General features: G+C 37.0%; 3 protein-coding genes and 1 long non-coding RNA gene across 7 annotated transcripts; 2 read left to right on the forward strand and 2 right to left on the reverse strand.

Moving 5' to 3' along the window:
- Positions 1 to 62: 62 nt before the first annotated feature.
- Positions 63 to 1466, reverse strand: LOC124336616. Of its 3 annotated transcripts, XR_006917126.1 has the most exons (4): positions 1319 to 1466; positions 800 to 1196; positions 399 to 621; positions 63 to 339 (listed from the first exon to the last, which is right to left on the reverse strand). It is a non-coding gene; the product is annotated as an uncharacterized LOC124336616 (long non-coding RNA). The 3 variants fall into 3 exon arrangements; XR_006917125.1 differs by lacking the exon at positions 1319 to 1466 and having other exon boundaries at positions 800 to 1241; XR_006917127.1 differs by lacking the exon at positions 1319 to 1466 and having other exon boundaries at positions 63 to 329; positions 800 to 1220.
- On the forward strand, positions 1412 to 4164 carry LOC124336143. The gene is made up of 8 exons (XM_046789829.1): positions 1412 to 1740; positions 1841 to 2447; positions 2507 to 2569; positions 2664 to 2720; positions 2842 to 2916; positions 3088 to 3213; positions 3286 to 3435; positions 3495 to 4164. Exons 1-8 carry the CDS (start codon positions 1495 to 1497, stop codon positions 3965 to 3967), a joined length of 1797 nt encoding a protein of 598 aa, XP_046645785.1. The 5' UTR covers positions 1412 to 1494; the 3' UTR covers positions 3968 to 4164.
- Positions 4165 to 4820: 656 nt separating this feature from the next.
- LOC124336503 (peptidyl-prolyl cis-trans isomerase FKBP7-like) lies at positions 4821 to 6615 on the forward strand. Of its 2 annotated transcripts, XM_046790342.1 has the most exons (6): positions 4822 to 5096; positions 5166 to 5429; positions 5496 to 5655; positions 5715 to 5827; positions 5975 to 6194; positions 6270 to 6615. In XM_046790342.1, the coding sequence occupies exons 3-5, from the start codon at positions 5526 to 5528 to the stop codon at positions 6185 to 6187; spliced, it is 456 nt and encodes a 151-aa protein (XP_046646298.1). In that variant the 5' UTR covers positions 4822 to 5096; positions 5166 to 5429; positions 5496 to 5525; the 3' UTR covers positions 6188 to 6194; positions 6270 to 6615. The 2 variants fall into 2 exon arrangements, with proteins under 2 accessions (XP_046646296.1, XP_046646298.1); XM_046790340.1 differs by having other exon boundaries at positions 4821 to 5096; positions 5975 to 6615.
- A 3368-nt stretch (positions 6616 to 9983) lies between these two features.
- LOC124336502 (peptidyl-prolyl cis-trans isomerase FKBP7-like) lies at positions 9984 to 11773 on the reverse strand. Its single transcript, XM_046790339.1, has 6 exons — positions 11503 to 11773; positions 11170 to 11433; positions 10944 to 11103; positions 10772 to 10884; positions 10405 to 10624; positions 9984 to 10329 (listed from the first exon to the last, which is right to left on the reverse strand). Exons 3-5 carry the CDS (start codon positions 11071 to 11073, stop codon positions 10412 to 10414), a joined length of 456 nt encoding a protein of 151 aa, XP_046646295.1. The 5' UTR covers positions 11074 to 11103; positions 11170 to 11433; positions 11503 to 11773; the 3' UTR covers positions 9984 to 10329; positions 10405 to 10411.
- Between the last annotated feature and the right edge of the window lie 5072 nt (positions 11774 to 16845).

Below are 16845 nucleotides of genomic sequence, written 5' to 3' on the forward strand. Positions count from 1 at the left end.
CACAAACCTTTGAGGTTGATTGAGGAATCAGCCTGAAAAACTGATTGTAAAATAAAAGCAATGTTGAATCAAACTAGGAATACAACAATACACGAAGGAAAGTACTAACTTATCACAGAAACGTTTTTGATCTTCTTCACAAAACCAGAATTATGTAGATGGATTATTTACTTTAGGAGACTATTACTCAACTCCAACGAGGCGCTTGTGAGTTGTGGCAGACTGGCAGACGACATATCGATATTTGCTGGGCAGCAAGATCGTTCGATTCTAGCACAGAGAACTGATGAAATTATTTTGGAGTCGAAGTAATTTTACATAGCATCACTCTGATAGCACCTAAAATAATTGACAGATGAGGACACTGGAAGAATAAGGAAATTATACTTATAAGTCACCTTATAATAATGCGTATTGTTCGATTCCATGCCAACGACTGCAAGTATTTTGTATAACAATGTTGCGCTTCCGCCAAGTAGAAGAACCTTCCGGTAAAATACGATCCGGAAGTCCGCAACGAGGTTTCTTCATCCATGTCATTGTTTAATCGTTCACAACACCAGCCGGCATAGGATTGGCACAGTATCAGCGGAAACGACCGAGACTCGCTAATAGATAATTCTAGACAAAAATTGAAAGTGAAGGGGGGAAAAATGATTTAGTCGTCATGGGGCGACAGCTAATTTACACACGCCGTTCATACCAAGGCTTCGTTCTCGGAAGTGACAGGAAAAAGCGTCACTTTGGTTTACCACAAAATCAGACAGAAAGGGACCGAAGGAAAAATTTCTTACCTTACCTTATAATGCGTATTGTTCGATCCAATGTCACTAGACTGCAACTCGTCCGTCTGAATAAAAATTCAGCAACCACTGGGCCAAATCGTTCTATGTGATCTTGGTCGTGATTTACTTGTCGGCGATACATCGTGGCCAACGCTGCTCTAATCACTTCCAACACCGAAGCAATTGTGTAAATCCTGTGTAAATTTGTTCCCGGTTTCCCAATCTTTGATCCGACGTTCGCCAACACAACGAAATAAAGTCAGACAGAGACTTATTTATTCTTCCCTTGGAACCAGCAGCTGGCCAGTCGGAGTCGGCGTTAGGAGGTGTCCTTGTAAAGTTGAACGCCGTCTGCATAATAATTCCGTCACCGAATCTGCCTCGGACGTCACCAATCAGCTGCTTTAATTCCTGATGACCAGATAATTGAAGAGATTTCAGTAATTTTATTTGTAGCTGCAATAGCCTAACCTAACTTATTTTTTTAAAAATTAATTAAATTACTAAATAAAATTTAAAATTCTCTGCTGTACTTATGGATTAACTTGTCCTTATTCGTCCTTATTATATGTTTTTCAATGCACAGTTCCGCAACTTAACTTGTGTTAGTTGTTGATTCGTACTACTAAAATATTTTTATGGCGTCGATAATTTTGTTTGGGGTTTTACGTTGTTTGCAAGGCTATCGCAGTACGTTAACCCTGTGGCAATGCAGTCCTTTTGGAGATGGAATGTGATCACTGATAAGTGGATAGGTAGGCTTCATTTTCCTCAGGCGCTGGAGAATGGCCATGACCGGACTTTGCTTTGCACGAACGAGACAGGGAAAGAAATAGTTTCTGTTAAGAATGACGCATCACAAAACTTCGTGTTACATTTCACCTTCAGTTCACATCGTCACATCTTCAGCTGCTCTTCACCGAAGCACAACGAAAGATCCGAGTTCTGTTTCAAAGTTAGTAAAAATAAAAAATAAAATAATTTCAATTATTAAACAAATCATTATTGTTATATCAATAAATTGTCATGCTATTTCGTAAATTTTAAATTTACAGATGGGAATTTGGTTGTCATGGAAACTGATAGTTGCGTCGATTCTTTTTCTGACAAGTTTGACTTCTTCGGAATCGCCCGATCCTTTAACAGATCCCACCTCGTCTGATCCTCGCGAGGAGAAACCGCCAATTAAAATTTCATCCGTGAAATTTGAGTCTGTTTGTGTCAACATTTACGACAGTCAAACAACTTCAAACAACAAGAATATCTATTTCTACTCGCCGATGGCTCTGCTAAATCACAAGAATGTCGCTTCCATTCACAATCAAACGGTCACCCAGGGAATTCTCAGTGTCAGTTTTCACATCTGGAATCAAGAAGTCAAAAGAAATGTGACCCAGCATCTTTCGCAGCTCCTCAGTCAACAGATCGAGTCCAGTCAAGTGAAAGTCTTTCCTTTCGACAGTGTCAGGCTGACCAGCAAAGTGCAATCTGCTGATTTCTCACTGACTAATGAGTGGCGCCTGTATGACAATCAGCCGTCACTCAGGTTTACCTTGATCTGCCCGACACGGGAAGATTGCGGTCGAGTGAAGACTCAAATGCTGAATTTTCCTAAACAATTTGAACATTTGCAACTTGAATTTAATCCTAAATTGAACGACGGTGCGCTGAATTTTTTTAAATTGGATAAACAAAAATTTATTCGACTTTTTCATTTCTAGATGATTGTGTCAATGATGGGGTTATATCTGAAGAAAATAAATTGCCAGCACAAGACAACAAAGGTATTAAAAATGGATTCATTCTGATTCATTATCACAATTCTATTCGCGAATGAAATGGCCCTAACATAAAAAATTTACATTAAAATATTTTTAGAAACAATGGCAAATTTAGAAGCTAAATTTGCGAAAGAGCTAATCGCCAATAGGGAAGGTAATATACATACAAATTTATTAATTAGGCTGTAGAAGTTGAAACTGCATATGAATTCTATAAACTAAAAGGTTTTTACAGATTTAAAAGAATTAAAAACAAAATATTTTGTGAATTTCAGAAACTAAAAAGGAATTTGCAGCAATTTCACAGATGTTTTCAGGTAAAATAAAAGTCACTGAAGAAAATCTAGCCGGTAGCCTAATTTCAAATTATCGTGAAAGAGATTTTTCCTTTTTCTTTACATTCCACAGCGGAACTTCATTTTGTGTGATAACCAAAAATGAATTTAGTATTCTTCTGATTAATTAATTAAATCAATAATAAGAAATCGAATTACGACTAAAGTCTAATATGAATTTTACAGAGGTACAAGAAAAGTTGGAAATTACCCAAAAAGAGTTGGAAGCCACCAAAACATTATTGACCTCAACTAGGATCGAATTGAGTCAAACGAAATCCACCGTCGATGACCTGACGACCAAATTAAACGGTAAAATGATAAACTTAAAGTCTGTTTACAATATACGATTAATTAAATTGTAAATAAAATTTTTTTCAACAGCCCGAACGAGTGAATTAATTGACATTGGTCAAATGCCAACCTCATGTGACGATCTGCAGCGGACGGGACATAAACTGAGCGGATTCTTTTCGGTCAAAGGATCAAAGAAGATGGAAATGATTTACTGCAACTTTTTGGCTAATCAAAATGGTACGGAAACATGTTCATGTTTCCTGGTTATTGTTTGTCTCATTCTTTTGTTTGTATAGACAAGCAAAAATGGATCGGATACGCCGACGTCAAATCGGCGCCCGTCCATTTCCACGTCCAGAGAAGTTCTCCATTTAACAAAACAGAAACTCCGATTCCGTTCGATTTTCCGCGGCTGAACGAGGGAAATGCCATGGATTTGACAACGGGGAAATTCACGGCACCGCGACCGGGAATTTATTTTTTCTCTTTCACGGCACTGGCGCGTCTTGAATCTTCATCTGGGGCTTGGTATTTTTCTAAGCTTTATTTGAACGGAAATCTAATCGGAACGAATTTTGTTCATGAGAATAACGGCCCCGTTGATCAATTGAGTTCGTTGACCCTCCATTCGACGCTGAAGTTGAAAAAAGGCGATCAAGTCTGGATGCAGATTGAATATTTTGGTTCCTCGTATTTGCTTGACAACGGTAACCACCACACCCATTTCACGGGTTTCTTGTTGGAGGAGGAAATTTTCGACTCCCTTTGAGGTTCAACTTCATTGGCGACGCACGAAACATTTTCGACCCAAACAGTTTTGTTGACACGCAATTTTGAGGAGGAAGGGAATTTTAAGGGGGGGGGGGGGGGGGTGGGAAGAAAATTCGTTCGACTCTTAATTCAATAAGGAGCGGGCATTATTTTTCTAAAATTTGACTGTGAATGCAAATACACTACACAAACCAAGTTTCAAGTTTCCATCTGAAAAATTCTAGACATTACAAACAAACAAAAAACAAATTTTGATTGTCAAATTTACAAAATGCAGGTGGACTATAAATGAGAGAAAATTCATTTGCCCCTAATTCACTTACGGATCGGAATTTTCCAAAAATTCTTTTTTAGATGAATTAAAATTTCAGTTATGCACTCGTCAACAAAAAATGGGAAAGCGACAATGGACCACATAGACACTAGTCCTTTTAACATGTAGACACTAGAACTTTACAATAGAACATAAACATAAGTCAGTTCTAGTGTCGTCAAAAATTTACATTTTAAAATTTAGCTAGGTCTAGTGTCTCTACTTCTAGTTCTAGTGTCTTCGAAGACATTTTAAATTTTAACTTTATAAAATTTACAAAATCCAAATTAAATTTTTTAATTCCAAATTGTCAAAGTTTTAACATAGTTTTAAATACTGTTTAGTTCTAGTGTCCTATAAGCTAGTTCTAGTGTCTCCTTAATTTAAAAGTTAAAAAAGAAATGTTTGTTCTATTGACCCAGCTAACACTATCAACGTTACATTTTTTTGAATTGGATTTGAGATTTTAGAATTTCGAAGCTCTGGTGTACTTGATGGCGCCATCTAGCGATAGGTAGGCGAATGCCATCCATCTATCGGTCGTGGTTGTTGCCGTTGTTGCTCTGTCAAATCTGTTGCCATGGTGGTTTCAGAAGATCTTTTCCCACAAGAACTTGCCTCGTGTGGTCCTAAAAGTCATTACTGATTTATTTTTTATTTTTCCAAACAAGAATGTCTTGCAACGACGTAGATGAATACACAATGTACCTTCAGTTGTACAAATGGTACAAACAGGATTGTGTTGAGATGGGAAAGGTTCCCAAAGAATTAATATCGTTTCTCGGACAGTTAAAAGCAAAAGCTCGTGGCCCTGGTAATGCTGTTTTTTTTAAAATAAATTGTGATCATACATATATCTAATTTGTGTTTTCATTACCTCTAGGTGACGATAGTCAGTTGAAGGGAAACTTAACTGAATCGCAAGAAAGTAAACCATCTTTGGTCTCAGTCTTGGAACCTCCTTGTCCTTCACCGATGACAACCAAATTTGATAATGTTGCTGCACATTTTACAACCAGCTCATCCTTTGGTCATTCAGCATTGAATCCAAAATCTGCTAACAGAGCCAGAAATTGTCCAGCCTTAGATGGCATCAAACGAAAGCTGAGAACCATTGAAGGGAAAAGTGTTCCTACAGTTAAGAAAAGTATGGGGCTTTCAAATTTTTTTTCTTAGAATTATCAACTCAATTCTTCTCTAAAATTTAATTTAGGATGCATAAACACATCCACATTTACATTACATGTATTTGTGTTCCCACACTTCGGCTGGTTCGGAAGTACAGCCACTACAGGAGAAAAGGCAGACTTTTGTGACATGTTTTACAGAGCTGGGCTCTGGAGATAAGGGAGCTGGAAACATCATTCCTGGCGGTATGACTGATTAAAACTACTGAAACTGAATAAGTCATTCATGTTTACAAATCATTCAGGTGCCACACTGCTTTTTGATGTCGAGTTGATGGGCATCAACCAGGCCCCACCTCCCCAGAATGTTTTCAAACAGATTGACAGTGATTCCAACAACCAGTTGTCGAAAGAAGAGGTAAACAATTGGACTCTTTGTGTGCTCACTTGCTCATCAGCTATAATTGGTGTTGCTTATTTTCAATATTGGATTTGATTATTTATACTTTCAGTTGACTTGAGTGTGCTTCTTTTATTCATATGCTTACATGGGTTTAATTTTAAGGTGGCAGATTACATAAAAAAGCACATTTTCCCAACTGAGAAAGCTGAAGAGGTCCCTGCTGAAGAAGGAGCACCGCAGCAGCAAGATCCTCTCAAGATTACTGAAGAGATCTTCCAGCACGAAGATCACGACCGAGATGGCTACATCTCGTTCGAAGAATTCTACGGACCGCACGATGAACTCCAAGTCTTCCATTCTCGCGATCCAGTTTAAATCTCAGGTGCGGAGAATCGAGATTTTTAATATCGAATTTTCCTAATAAATTAGAATAATTTTGTTTTCTTTTCAAATATAGAATTAGCTCTCTCAACCGGCCATAACAAAATGCAATTACATATTGTTCTCTTTGTTGTTATGTCTAAACCTCACTACCTGTTTCTGTACTCGTGTTATTCGCCCACATGAATTAAATGTGTTGTTCAACCTCGAGTTGAAAAACTCAAGAAACTATCAAGAAAATCGATTAATTATCTTGTAAACTATAAAACATTTTTACAAATATTCCATGTAAATCTTTGTTTTATCCTAAATTACTCTTCTTTACTTAAGATTCGGTTAATCAGTGCTATATACTCGTTTGCCAGTTGTTTATTATGTTTTTATTTGTCGGATTGAATTCAGAAATATAGGCGTTGATCATTCGAGTGTTTTTTATTATTTTGATCCTTAAATACAGATACATGGCAAATATGTTTAATTGGTAGTCTATCCAGCAATGCACGGCGTAGAAAAAAATGCATCGAGTTGACTAAGCAAGAGGCTGGAACAATGAATGATTGTGGAGGTCATCCAAGCATCGTTTTCATCTACAAATAGTTTGTCTATTCTGTGGTCAATTGCGGAATGAGTCCCGATGAGTCCATCAGTTTTGTATTTATAATGGTCATCATCTGATCGTTGGATTAACTCGCGCTAAAATGTTCCTGATCTTCTTCATTTTATCGATGTGCACTGTAGAGCAGCAGGTGCCAACCCTTTTTTCTTCTTTTGGACTTCATCTAATGATTCTGCTTGTGCTTTAGTATATCCCATTATTAAAAAAGAAATGTAAGATGTTAAAAGGTATTGGTGACCGTTGGTTACCTTCTGTTATAGGGATACTGCATGACTTTTTTCGATACATGATAGACTCTATGACATTGATGGATGGTCATACCGGATTTCCAGCGGAATTGAACACATGTCCATTGCATGTGCTAAACACACGTTTAAAATCTCGTAAAATCCATACAAAAGTAACATCTTTAACACCTATACAAAAAACTCTTTCAACTATTCTCCATAGTCCGGTTTTTCTCTCCCTACATGTAGATAAGGCATGTATTAGAGCAATGTAGAGTGAGAACACATTGTATAGCTCTGTATTCTGGTTCTCCTCCATGTGTGTGTGTTGGGCATATAGTAGACCAAACCACCGTTGAGCTAAATTTGAGGGCCTCTCAATCTCTTTTCGCGTCTATACATAACTAAAAGCTGAAAAGCACCAACACTATCAAACACCAAATAAGAGTTTGAACAAAAATCACGTCAACGTGTCGAATGCATACTCAAAGCCGGATAACTTTTGGTCACTAATCATTGTAAAACGTTTAATTTAAGAGATTATGGTCTATAGACATTAGACTGGCAAATTAGCGCACTGATTACTCGTTTGCCTGTAGGCTACTAGTTACACACGTATATAGTTTTTTGCATTCCGCTCGCGTGCACTACGGCTTTCAGGTGTCTAAGTAGTGTATAGCTTGTAGGTCTTCGAATCCATTGTAGCACAGCGTCATTCGATAGGAGGAGACCTATAAATAGTTGAGAATTGAGATGCGGCAAGACAATTTAGTAATGGTCTCGTTGTACAATCCGACCTAAAAAGCTAGCAGATTAAACTTCATTCTCTTATAGATATCATCAACATTTGGGTCCTTTTTGTTATCCTATTCTTTTTTAACAATCCAAAGACGTCCAAAGATCTGTGTCCTCTCTTTTTTTCGTTATTCTGCACATAATATGATATGTATTAAATAGGTTTAGCCCTGTATTATGTACATCCTGCAGATTTGCAATGTTCAAACACGGTCTACTTTACACAATCTTCTCAACTCGTGTTACGTGTAGCTGCTGCCGGATGCTGCAGGGTTTGTTGCTTTTATCGTGGAGAAAAGCCTGGAGCGAAGGCGATAAGCAGCGCGCACCTTAAAAGTGATGGACTGTGTGCCCAAAAGTTTTCTTTTTTCTTTTTTGTTACTCTCGAGCCTCTTACTTCACTGCAAGTCTGAAGAAAAGGATGCATGTACAGCACATGCTTTACTTTTCTCATCTCTACCAGAATAGAGCTCATCTCGGTTGGAGCGGACCTCAAACAGGATTTTTGTTTGAGAATCTTGTCTAACGCAGCAACCGAGCAATCCTAGATGGAGGTGAAAGTAGCTCATATAATTTGTACGTATAGATCGGTGCTGTTATCACGTCTTGACCATGCATCAGCGTATGTCTAAGATTATAAGGAATTTAAGGATGCGGTTGGCAGCGCAAAAGACTTTTTTTTTCCTGTTTTTTGTGGCCAATGCGGATATAAAAACGTAACACAACAGCATGTTTTCCCGTTTGAAAAACATTGAAACAGCCAATAGGTGCACAGTTGAATATCGACGGAAATGTATATAAGCTAATATAATATAACTCGGGGCAGTGAATTATTATTATACAGAGTCGCGTGTTTCCGGATATTTTCAACACACGATGCATATCTATTTCAATCTTAATCAAGAAACGGGTTTTTCATTTTTAAAAAACTGCGGAGATGTATATACAGAAGTAAACTTGTAATCATAACGCACCTAGAGGCTATTCCGACATACATTTCAATGATGTTGTTTCTCGACCTTATTGTGTAGACATAATTACGTTGTACTTTCAGCATCTAGTCAAAGTATTGCAATGTTCTTTGCGTTGCCAGTACTATGTTTTCTTGTATTTTCATAGCAGATTGATAGCTATTAGATGTTAATGAAATTTACCCGGTTTGTTATTCAGATTTATGTGTGTGCCGCTGCTGTATCTGTATATTCTTTTTCAAGCTATTCGTCTTGTCTCAAGTAGTGGAGAAAGCAATAACTTAATTACGTACAAGAGTCGATAATAGATAATAGTTGGCTCGGACGTGAAACATAAAGACAAAAATGCGGTAGCAACTCGGTATTCATCAAATAAACTGCGGCAGCTGAGCCACTTCTCACGTGTATTATACGTCACGATTCACGTCAGAAGAAACTCTTGCTGCTGTTTCGTTTTTTTTTGAAAGCCCGTCAGACGGATATATATATGGGGGGAGACCTGACTAGCATGTCTATCTCTCCACTCTGAATTCTGTGTGACCTCTTCACATCTCAAACCAAAAGGACACACAAGGAGAGCAATCAACTTGTGACTCCCAGAGAACGAGTATAACAGGATGATTCTATTTTGTTGTAAATAGTAAATTAATAGAATAAGTGTAGACCTCTCGGCTCGACACGCTTGAAATGAAATATAAGGAATCTTAATAATATCTTGCGGCAATAAATGAGAAGGTTACGTAATGAGGAATATTGTCGTCTCACAGTGGACAAAGGGCGAAATCTGATACACACGTAAGGAGAAATGGCATCCAAGAATATCAATTAAGCGAATAACACCTTAAAAACAGTCGGTTGATGGTGGCGCCGGATCAATAATCATCAACACAGCAAGGCCGAGGTCATCAAAAGAGATTAAAATACCCACAAAACTTTTCTTCTTTCTCTAAGAGTTATATTTTTAAACTGATGGACTCATTCCGCAATTGACCACAGAATAGACAAACTATTTGTAGATGAAAACGATGCTTGGATGACCTCCACAATCATTCATTGTTCCAGCCTCTTGCTTAGTCAACTCGATGCATTTTTTTCTACGCCGTGCATTGCTGGATAGACTACCAATTAAACATATTTGCCATGTATCTGTATTTAAGGATCAAAATAATAAAAAACACTCGAATGATCAACGCCTATATTTCTGAATTCAATCCGACAAATAAAAACATAATAAACAACTGGCAAACGAGTATATAGCACTGATTAACCGAATCTTAAGTAAAGAAGAGTAATTTAGGATAAAACAAAGATTTACATGGAATATTTGTAAAAATGTTTTATAGTTTACAAGATAATTAATCGATTTTCTTGATAGTTTCTTGAGTTTTTCAACTCGAGGTTGAACAACACATTTAATTCATGTGGGCGAATAACACGAGTACAGAAACAGGTAGTGAGGTTTAGACATAACAACAAAGAGAACAATATGTAATTGCATTTTGTTATGGCCGGTTGAGAGAGCTAATTCTATATTTGAAAAGAAAACAAAATTATTCTAATTTATTAGGAAAATTCGATATTAAAAATCTCGATTCTCCGCACCTGAGATTTAAACTGGATCGCGAGAATGGAAGACTTGGAGTTCATCGTGCGGTCCGTAGAATTCTTCGAACGAGATGTAGCCATCTCGGTCGTGATCTTCGTGCTGGAAGATCTCTTCAGTAATCTTGAGAGGATCTTGCTGCTGCGGTGCTCCTTCTTCAGCAGGGACCTCTTCAGCTTTCTCAGTTGGGAAAATGTGCTTTTTTATGTAATCTGCCACCTTAAAATTAAACCCATGTAAGCATATGAATAAAAGAAGCACACTCAAGTCAACTGAAAGTATAAATAATCAAATCCAATATTGAAAATAAGCAACACCAATTATAGCTGATGAGCAAGTGAGCACACAAAGAGTCCAATTGTTTACCTCTTCTTTCGACAACTGGTTGTTGGAATCACTGTCAATCTGTTTGAAAACATTCTGGGGAGGTGGGGCCTGGTTGATGCCCATCAACTCGACATCAAAAAGCAGTGTGGCACCTGAATGATTTGTAAACATGAATGACTTATTCAGTTTCAGTAGTTTTAATCAGTCATACCGCCAGGAATGATGTTTCCAGCTCCCTTATCTCCAGAGCCCAGCTCTGTAAAACATGTCACAAAAGTCTGCCTTTTCTCCTGTAGTGGCTGTACTTCCGAACCAGCCGAAGTGTGGGAACACAAATACATGTAATGTAAATGTGGATGTGTTTATGCATCCTAAATTAAATTTTAGAGAAGAATTGAGTTGATAATTCTAAGAAAAAAAATTTGAAAGCCCCATACTTTTCTTAACTGTAGGAACACTTTTCCCTTCAATGGTTCTCAGCTTTCGTTTGATGCCATCTAAGGCTGGACAATTTCTGGCTCTGTTAGCAGATTTTGGATTCAATGCTGAATGACCAAAGGATGAGCTGGTTGTAAAATGTGCAGCAACATTATCAAATTTGGTTGTCATCGGTGAAGGACAAGGAGGTTCCAAGACTGAGACCAAAGATGGTTTACTTTCTTGCGATTCAGTTAAGTTTCCCTTCAACTGACTATCGTCACCTAGAGGTAATGAAAACACAAATTAGATATATGTATGATCACAATTTATTTTAAAAAAAACAGCATTACCAGGGCCACGAGCTTTTGCTTTTAACTGTCCGAGAAACGATATTAATTCTTTGGGAACCTTTCCCATCTCAACACAATCCTGTTTGTACCATTTGTACAACTGAAGGTACATTGTGTATTCATCTACGTCGTTGCAAGACATTCTTGTTTGGAAAAATAAAAAATAAATCAGTAATGACTTTTAGGACCACACGAGGCAAGTTCTTGTGGGAAAAGATCTTCTGAAACCACCATGGCAACAGATTTGACAGAGCAACAACGGCAACAACCACGACCGATAGATGGATGGCATTCGCCTACCTATCGCTAGATGGCGCCATCAAGTACACCAGAGCTTCGAAATTCTAAAATCTCAAATCCAATTCAAAAAAATGTAACGTTGATAGTGTTAGCTGGGTCAATAGAACAAACATTTCTTTTTTAACTTTTAAATTAAGGAGACACTAGAACTAGCTTATAGGACACTAGAACTAAACAGTATTTAAAACTATGTGAAAACTTTGACAATTTGGAATTAAAAAATTTAATTTGGATTTTGTAAATTTTATAACGTTAAAATTTAAAATGTCTTCGAAGACGCTAGAACTAGAAGTAGAGACACTAGACCTAGCTAAATTTTAAAATGTAAATTTTTGACGACACTAGAACTGACTTATGTTTATGTTCTATTGTAAAGTTCTAGTGTCTAAATGTTAAAAGGTCTAGTGTCTATTAGGTCTAAAGTAGGCATGCCCAAAAAATCACTGGTCAAATGGCTTTAAAATCAAGTTCAGGGGACGTGAAAAATTCATTTTAATTGCCAGATTTAAAAATTGATTTTATTTTTTATTTTAAAATTTCTCTTGGAATTAACACGAAAACGATGCTTCTACACATCCCGTTTACCTTTAAGGAAGATTCTAACTTTTTTTAAAATTTGATTTGATTAAATTTTAATCAATTTCTTCCCACGGTCGCAGGATGGAAGCAGAGAAAAAAAATAGGGAAGGAATAATATAGAAAATTTGGTCGACTCCAATTCATTAAGGAGTGGAAATTTCTTGACGAAAATTAAACTGTAGATGCAACAAAACATTTTTTATGCACACATCTATTTTCAATTTTCTATCTGTAAAAATGTGGACGCGACAAGAAGAAAACCAATTTTGATTGCCAAATCATTACTAAATGCAGACTGGAATAAATTTGGGGGAAAATTCATTCGCGTCTAATTCATTTACGGTTTGGAATTTTTTTCAAAATCTTTTCACAGTTCCATGCTTATTACAGTTGTGCATGACTGAACGCAAATTCACGCGTCTGTTTGCAAAATCAAGGGCACGGGACTGGATTTGATGATAAAAGTATAAAGAAAAATCCAATTTGATTGGGGATCGCAGCTTAACATCACATAACATTAACGCTGAATCGCTTGTATCATTTTAAAATAAAAAAAAAAATTGTTTAAATTTTTAAAAAAGGTTTTAATTAAAAAATGTGAATTTCACGGTAAATCCCGCACGAAATGGACGGCCACGCCAACGCGGTGTAAAAAAAAACGAAATCGTTCAGTTTCTTAAGACCAAAATGTTGAGAGACCAACATTTGAATTGAACCATGCTGTCGTGTTTAGTTAATTAAATGAAGATTCTTCTTACTTTGCTGACGTTCGTTTGGTCTTTAATGTCAGAGGTATAAATCTCCCTTCTCACGCCACTCCAAAGATGAATTTCACGGCAGTCATTCACGATCGTTTGGGGGCTCAATAATTTCACTTCTGATGTCACATTACGTTGGTGGCCATGTCAGCGCCAACAGCAGTTGATTCTTATATGCCACGAAACAAAAATTCAAAGCTAAAATTGTGATAGGCCACATATTTTCAGTATAAGAATTCCAGATTTCTTTAACCCAAGGACAAGGGTCAAATTTTCATTTTCTAAATGAAAGAATTGTTTCTTTGCTGGTGTGACTTTTTTATCGGTTAAAATATCGATACACAGCTATAAAATAGAAGAGATTATTTTATTTTTAACACGTTATCGCAAGTTATCTAATAAATGTAGAAAATTATCAAAAGTCAGTGTTGTGATACAACGGGCCTGAACTGTGTTCTACAAATGTTAAAACCGTTCTACAAATGAAATATTTAATGAACCCTGACTGAATCAACAAAAACGGCAAAAGAAAACAGCTCCAATTTAGAGGCCTAGCTCAAAAATAATCATATTCCGTTCTATACGTTTTGTCCCGACTGATAATCAAACACCACCACGTAGTAATAGTCAAAAATAAAGAATAGAAATCAATTGTGTCCTACCTTTATGCCCGGGAAATACAGCCAGGCATCCACAGTTTCTTCATCAATCCGCCGATGAGTTGAATCCACCGTGCGGGATATCAGGAAAAAAAGGCGTCCTCGTGAATACCCCCCCACACACATGGGCGTACACGAGGACATTAAAAGAAAGGGGAAGAAGAAATCCGTAACTCGACTGAAATCGTTAATTTTCTCCAATGAAACGAGATGCTGTTTATCTAAATGAAAAATAAAAAATTTGTTACGAAAAATATTTAGACAGAAACAACAAAAAGTAAGAAAAAGATTGGAAATGTTGGTAAACCTTGATTATTATTAAACAGCATTAAAGAAACAGAATTAAAGGTTCCATGCCCACTTATGATGATGCCCACCTGACACATTTCACGGGTTTCATGTTGGAGGAGGAAATCCCCTGAGGTTCAACATCCAAATGAACGTCGATACGAAACATTTTCGACACGAACATTTTTGTTTAACGTCAACACAAACATTTGGGGGAAGGGGAAATAATTCGATCGACTCTTAATTCATTAAGGAGTGGGAATTTCTTTACGAAAATTAAACTGTAGATGTAATTACACTTTACTGAATACACATACTAAGTTTTAAGTTTGTATCCATAAAACTCTAGACATTACAAACAAAAAACCGATTTTGATTGCCAAGTTTACAAAATGCGGGAGGCCTTCAAATGGGAGAAAGGAGAAAATTCATTCGCCTCTAATTAATTTAAAATTCAGAATTTTCAAATAATTTTTTTACTGGTGAATTGAAGTTTCAGTTTTGCAATCGTGAAGACCAAAACATAGATTTTTTTATTTTTATTATTGAATTTTTCTAATAAAAAAATTTCCTATCCCAGTTTGAAATTTAATAAAATCAACACGAAAATAAAACTTTTCCATTCCCTAGTCCCTACGCATTTCATTAATCTTCGTTTTTTCCCCCCGTTTTGATTGGCAAATTAACTTACAGCCAAGACTTACAGTGTGAAAAAGAACAGCAATAACGGCCGTTTCAAAAAGGTAAGTTCATTGTAAAAAACGAAACATCTCAAAAATTTTAAAAAGCCAAACATGACACGTGCACACGTCTCCTATGTGCCATCTAGTATTAAAATTGAAAAGTATGTAGTTCGGGCAAGAAAGTGTGTCGTTAGTTTTCACGAGACGGTTCCGAAACGGCCAAAGATAAGATTCTGTTAGCAACAAGCCGCGTTAACATGGTATTTTGGCTCGTCGAAGCTAGTCGAAAAATCTTCGTTTTTCCCCCCGTATTTTGGCTTTAACCAAAATTCCTCTTTCTTACAAAGAAAAAAATCTAACCCTTCGCTCTCGATAACAAACAACAAAGGCTGTACACCACTGTGCCCAAAATAGGTGCGTTGTTTTGCGCAATGACTGTAGACCATATTCATGGAAGTGGGTGTACCGTGACATTCAAAATTCTAATCGTAAACTTATTATCTTTTTATTTACAGACACAAAGACACGTTTATCTCAATTTATCAAGTGTAACCTTTCAGTTACATGCAACAAAGGCTTCAACTGTATAAATTGAAACGCACGTCCAGTTGGAAAACGCAGTCTTATTTCCCGAAAACTAAAGAATGGCGCATTTTTCTGTAGTTTCACTCACCCAAGTTGTTTTGTTGTTGGTTTGCATCTGCTGGACGACGAGTTCAACTGGCGCTGCCTTTTCCATAGAAGAAGAATTCCTACAACTGAAGGAAAATTATGTAAGAATTAATTTAAATTTTCTTTTCACGCGAGACGCTTCTGTTGTCGACAGTACAATTCAATTTGTTAAGTTTGATGTCTTATTGTTATGTTATTCCATTTATTGTCAATAGATTCAAATGAAACAAGTCGTGAAAAGTTTGGAGGTCAAAGTTGAACAACTGAAGAGTTTTGAATCGACAGCGATTGAACAGCAGGCGAAAATGACACAACTAGAGGCGCAACTCGAACACAATGTAAGTCAGCTGTTTAGTTTAATTCAGAGTTTCACCGTGGGTAAAAACACTTTTGGTTTTCTATGACAGAATGAACTAAGAAAAGATTTGGCATTGAAAGTAATACAATTGGAGGCCAAAAATGTCCAACTGGAAGTAAAAATTCATGATCAAGAAAGAAGATTAACTTCCTTATTGGAACCGACTGAACTTCCAATTTCCACTGATTCAAAATTATTTCCAGTTAATAAAGAAATTTCAATTCAATCAACTGGAAGAAGTGGAATCCCAAGGACATGCAGAGAACTTCGTGCGGCCGATCCTTCACTTTCATCCGGAATGCACTGGATCGATCCGGACGGACAAGGTGTCAGCGATAACCCAATTTACGTTTACTGCGATATGACATCAGGTGAAATACTTAAATTTTCAATTAAAGTAAAATTATCTTTTTTATTTATCATCTTTCCATTAAAACAGGATCGACCTCAATTCTACACGAGAGTGAATCTTCTTTAAATGTGGGCCACTGCGCCGAGGCCGGATGTTACTCACGATCCATCAACTACAATTCGTCAATGGGACAAATAAAAACTTTGATGGAATTATCCACTGAATGCCACCAGTCGATTAGAGTCAGTTTTAGTTTCATCAGTTTAATTGATTTTCTTTTCTTATTTTTTAATTCTTAATTATATTATTAGTATGATTGCAACTATGCCCCATTCGAGTCAAATGGCGTCGCCTATTCCTGGTGGAACGACAGAGATGGAAACGCGCAATACTTTTGGGCCGGAAGTAACACGGACGAAGTTCACACCTGCCAGTGCGGAATGGATGCAAATTGCGTCGATCCTGCGGCAAAATGCAATTGCGATGCTCTTGCACCACTTCAATTAGTTGACGACGGTGCGTTAAGGTTCCCACCTTTGTACATAATTAAAATGAATAAAATTAATTTTGTTTGCAGGTGTCATTACCGACAAAAATGTTCTGCCCGTCACTCGTTTGAATTTCGGACGAACTCAACTGGAAACTTCATCCGGCGTCCACACGTTGGGCAGACTCGTTTGCACCGGATTAGTGA

The sequence above is a fragment of the Daphnia pulicaria genome, chromosome 4 (assembly GCF_021234035.1).
Source record: "Daphnia pulicaria isolate SC F1-1A chromosome 4, SC_F0-13Bv2, whole genome shotgun sequence".
NCBI lineage: Eukaryota > Metazoa > Arthropoda > Branchiopoda > Diplostraca > Daphniidae > Daphnia > Daphnia pulicaria.